Consider the following 4,778-nt stretch of genomic DNA (forward strand, 5'->3'; position numbering starts at 1 on the left):
TACACATACATATACACATACATATACACACATATACACATATATATACATACATACATACATACATATATACATACACATATATACATACACATATATACATACACATATATATATACACATATATGTATATATATATATACGTATATATACATATACATATACATATACACGTATATATACACATACATATACACATACATATACACGTACATATACACGTACATATACACGTATATATACACGTACATATACACGTACATATACACGTACATATACACGTACATACACACACATATATACACGTACATACACATACCTATATACACATACATATACCTATATATATATACATATACCTATATACACATACATATACCTATATACATATACCTATATACATATATATATACTTATATACATATACATATATACATATATACATATACATATATACATATATATATATATATATATATATATATATATATATATATATATATATATATATATATATATATATATATATATATATATATATATATATATATATATATATATATATATATATATATATATATATATATATATATATATATATATATATATATATATATATATATATATATATATATATATATATATATATATATATATATATATATATATATATATATATATATATATATATATATATATATATATATATATATATATATATATATATATATATATATATATATATATATATATATATATATATATATATATATATATATATATATATATATATATATATATATATATATATATATATATATATATATATATATATATATATATATATATATATATATATATATATATATATATATATATATATATATATATATATATATATATATATATATACACACATACGTATACGTATATATACACATACGTATACGTATATATACGTATACGTATACGTATATATACACGTATATATATACACGTATATATATACGTGTATATGTATATATGTATGTGTATACGTATATATGTATGTGTATATGTATGTGTATGTGTATATGTATATGTGTATGTGTATATGTGTATGTGTATGTGTATGTATGTATATGTATGTATGTGTGTATAAAATTTTTTATCTAATTAATTACAGAGTGCTGCAAACTAAATTTGGCTGTGACAATACCCCCAAAAGATAATTTAAACCTATTATTGTGTTAAATGTTTAGGCTACAATGGCCTAACAAAGTATGAAACACAAAAGATAATTCGAGAAACATTTCAGTATTTTTTGTTCATGCAATAAAAGTCACTAGTCACCAAAACAGCTTACAACCATGTCTACACCGGATGCGAGCGGCGCGACAAAATACTATAGAACTCCTGATCTATAATAGAGATTAATTATATGGTTGCGGCGCGGCAACTGTCACGTCCGGTGTAGACACGGTTTAGTTACCAATAGTATTCAAAATAACTTACTTTATGTTGTGCAAAAGAAAGTAAGTCATTCAGGTTTGAAACAACATGAGGGTGAATAAATGACAGAATTTATTTATTTATTTTTGGTGAACTATCCCTTTAATGTTTTTTTTTTAATAAATGAAATGATACTCTGAAGAAGAAACAAAACTACCAGCAGATGGCGGTAAATGTCTTTGATTCGATTCGTTCAAACGGCTGATTCATTCAGGAATTCAGTAAATGGCTCTATGAATGGGCTACTGAATCATTGGTTCACACCATTCGTTCAAAACGCAGATTCATTCTGAAACTAAACATTGCTTTGTTGCTCTGAGATACACAACAGTTCTGCTGTGACTTTATAGGTAATATTTTCGTTGGCAAAATTGTACAAAACGCACAATATTGTTTACATTTTGCACAATATTAACTTATTTACTGAACTGTTGTATAAAATCACATGTGCACGCTTACCATAGGATATAAATATGAGATAAGAACTCATACAGGGGCATTTATTTTTGCCCCAATATGAATTGAATTTCTAGGGCATAGCTGCATTTATGGAGTTGTTGTCCTGCATCATATTTGTCAACAGTCAACTGTATGAAATGTAAGATGACGTACAGGTCTGGGGGCGGGGCCAGTGCGTTAACTGCGTTAAAATATTTTAATCGCGTTATTTTGTCATAACCAATTAATTAAGTTAACGCATTGAACTGACAGCCCTAATATATATATATATATATATATATATATATATATATACATACATACACACACACACACACACACTTTTATTGCATGCTACTAAAATACAAAGTATTATCCTCTTTCCAGATGCCGGTGACAGTAGGACCGTATGGACAGACGCAGCCCAGCTGCTTTGACAGAGTCAAGATGGGCTTCATGATGGGTTTTGCCGTGGGCATGGCTGCAGGTGCCATGTTTGGAATGTTCTCCTGTCTCAGGTATGAACAACAGCTGTCATTTTTAGGATAATTTAATTTTATTATTATTATATTTAGTAACATTAACTGCAACTGGTACTTTGGCAGAAATTCTGTTTTAATAGAGACTGTTTCATTCTATCCAGGATCGGCATGAGGGGTCGAGAGCTGATGGGTGGAGTTGGGAAGACCATGATGCAAAGCGGTGGCACGTTTGGAACCTTCATGGCTATTGGGATGGGTATCCGCTGCTGAGATCACACTAATGCCACTTCTAAAATTATAGAACTTTGAACCATTTCTAGATTCATCCATTTGTTATCATACCCACATTCAAGGACACAGGTGTCAATAAAAACGGATTAAAAAAATTCTGTAAATCTTGGGCTCAATCTAAGATGTAATTATTATGACACTTTGAGGACAACCCTCCTTTTCATTGGTGTCCAGCAGAATAGGTTAAAGTCAGCTACGTGGGATTGACCTTTAACAGTGACCTTTCTGCTGTCTATGGAGGGCTGACAATGAAATGACCATGGAGAAGATAAAGAAGGGCTCTTTAATTCTGGACAAATCTATGTTCTCAGCCATTCTTTGAAATAATGATTTTTAGTTTAGGCATGAAAATAGAAATGACATGCACTTACCTTGAGGTGCTGCTACATTAGTACCATCTAAAGGGTTGATAATTCCTGGATAGTCTTTGCCGAATGAAAGATGTTTGATGAAATGTGTCATGTTGATCTGTGGTTATACCAAAAAAAAATTCTGTTAGTTCTAATATTTAGGGCAATGGCAGATCAATCTTATTAAAAAGAAATGAAGCAACTCACATTGTCTAGCCCAAAGCTTTGCAGATCATGAACTGAAAATAAAATAATCAATTAAGAACATGAATGAATGTTTTCACAATTTATAAATGCATCTTAAGTGAATTTAATTAGCCTAGAAACTTGCACATATTTCAAACAAATGCAAAGCGTAATATGTTAAGTGGTCACAGATGCCCTTGCTGATGAGAATCATGACAAATGAACTGACACTTTAAAGCCACTGCAATGTCTAATCACAAACTGACTATTTGTTAAAGTCTAAATCTCAAAATATGTGCAGAGAAAAGCAGAATTACTGATGTAGTAACAAGGTAAATTCTAACTTGTCTTGCAATAAAGATTCATTAAAATATAAAAGATCAACTTACTTTCCACAGCATGCACTGCAGAAAGAAAAGAAAATAGTCACTAAGTGGGTTTTGTTTTTGGAAAGCAAAGTTTTCAAGAGGAATTTGTGACAACCACTGACCCTTTAAGCTCAGAGTAAATTTGTAATTGCCAAATTATCTCTTTTTTTTTTTTGTGAAGTAGGACTATTTAAATATTGTTTGGTACCTGAACTCAGGGTCTGTAAAGGTGTATTAATAAGTACTGTATATGCACTTCAGCCATTGGAAGAATAGCCTATGCATGACCACGCATAACTGGTGTTAGTTCTGTACCTTGTTACTTAGAAAGGTTGTGAGCTTTGGTGGGAAAGCAAAGAAACCGTTTTGTCCCAAAGTTAAAAACCAAGACTTCCCAAAAATCATTTCATTAATAAAACGGCTTTGATTTACAGCATCAATGGTCAACACCACAAGGAAATTAGTGCACAGAGGAATTCATTAGATCTTAAAAGCACACTTGCATAAACAAAGACAAGATCAGAAACTATTCATCAGCCCAGAAACAAGGCAACTGGTCAGTATAAAACAGAATTTGAATTGATTTAAACTACAGATTCTCAGGTGGACGGACTGATGAACGGTTTTGAGAAAGCAGGCAGAAAAAAGCAAACATGCAGGACATGCATTGTGTATTTCTCTATATAAATACAAATGCAGATCTCAAGACAGCACTGAATGGCTCACCATGTACAGTGCCTTGCGAAAGTATTCATATCCCTTCATTTTTTTTCACGTTATGTTGCTGCCTTGTTAAACTGCTTAAATGTACTTTCCCCCCCACATCAATCTACACTCCATACACCATATTGACAAAGCAAAAACAGAATTGTAACAACTTCGTAAATGTATAAAAAAAATTAAAAAAAATGAAATAACTAAATATTTAGCTGAAGCACCTTTACAGCCTCAAGTCTTTTTTGTTTGATGCGACAAGCTTTGCTTATCAGCATTTGGCAATTATCTGCCATTCTTCTCCTCATCTTTTGACCTCTCAAGCTGTCAGGTTGGATGGGGGCAGATGCACATTTCAGGTTTCTCTAGAAATATTTGATTGAGTTCAAGCTCAGGCTGTGGCTGGGCCACTCAAGGACATTCACAGAGTTGTCTATAAGCCACTCTTGCTGTGTGCT

At 30.9% G+C, this 4,778-nt stretch overlaps 2 protein-coding genes across 3 annotated transcripts in view; one reads left to right on the forward strand and one right to left on the reverse strand.

The window, feature by feature from the left end:
* romo1 (reactive oxygen species modulator 1) overlaps positions 1-3,030 on the forward strand; it is a 4,263-nt gene extending 1,233 nt beyond the window's left edge. Inside the window, exons 2-3 of the mRNA XM_016457196.1 lie at positions 2,317-2,447; positions 2,573-3,030. Of these exons, the coding sequence (XP_016312682.1) occupies positions 2,317-2,447; positions 2,573-2,681 (240 nt within the window). The 3' untranslated portion in view covers positions 2,682-3,030. The remainder of the gene's footprint in view (positions 1-2,316; positions 2,448-2,572) is intronic.
* LOC107666084 (endoplasmic reticulum-Golgi intermediate compartment protein 3-like) overlaps positions 1-4,778 on the reverse strand; it is a 14,533-nt gene that overhangs the window by 4,040 nt on the left and 5,715 nt on the right. Inside the window, exons 8-10 of one of the 2 annotated variants that reach the window (XM_016457192.1) lie at positions 3,628-3,642; positions 3,260-3,291; positions 3,074-3,170 (exon numbers count right to left, since the gene is read on the reverse strand). In XM_016457192.1, coding sequence (XP_016312678.1) covers positions 3,074-3,170; positions 3,260-3,291; positions 3,628-3,642 — 144 coding nt within the window. The remainder of the gene's footprint in view (positions 1-3,073; positions 3,171-3,259; positions 3,292-3,627; positions 3,643-4,778) is intronic. The other variant, XM_016457193.1, reaches the window with a different exon arrangement.

This window comes from Sinocyclocheilus anshuiensis, unplaced genomic scaffold (assembly GCF_001515605.1).
Source record: "Sinocyclocheilus anshuiensis isolate Anshui unplaced genomic scaffold, SAMN03320099.WGS_v1.1 scaffold447, whole genome shotgun sequence".
In the NCBI taxonomy this organism is placed as follows: Eukaryota; Metazoa; Chordata; class Actinopteri; order Cypriniformes; family Cyprinidae; genus Sinocyclocheilus; species Sinocyclocheilus anshuiensis.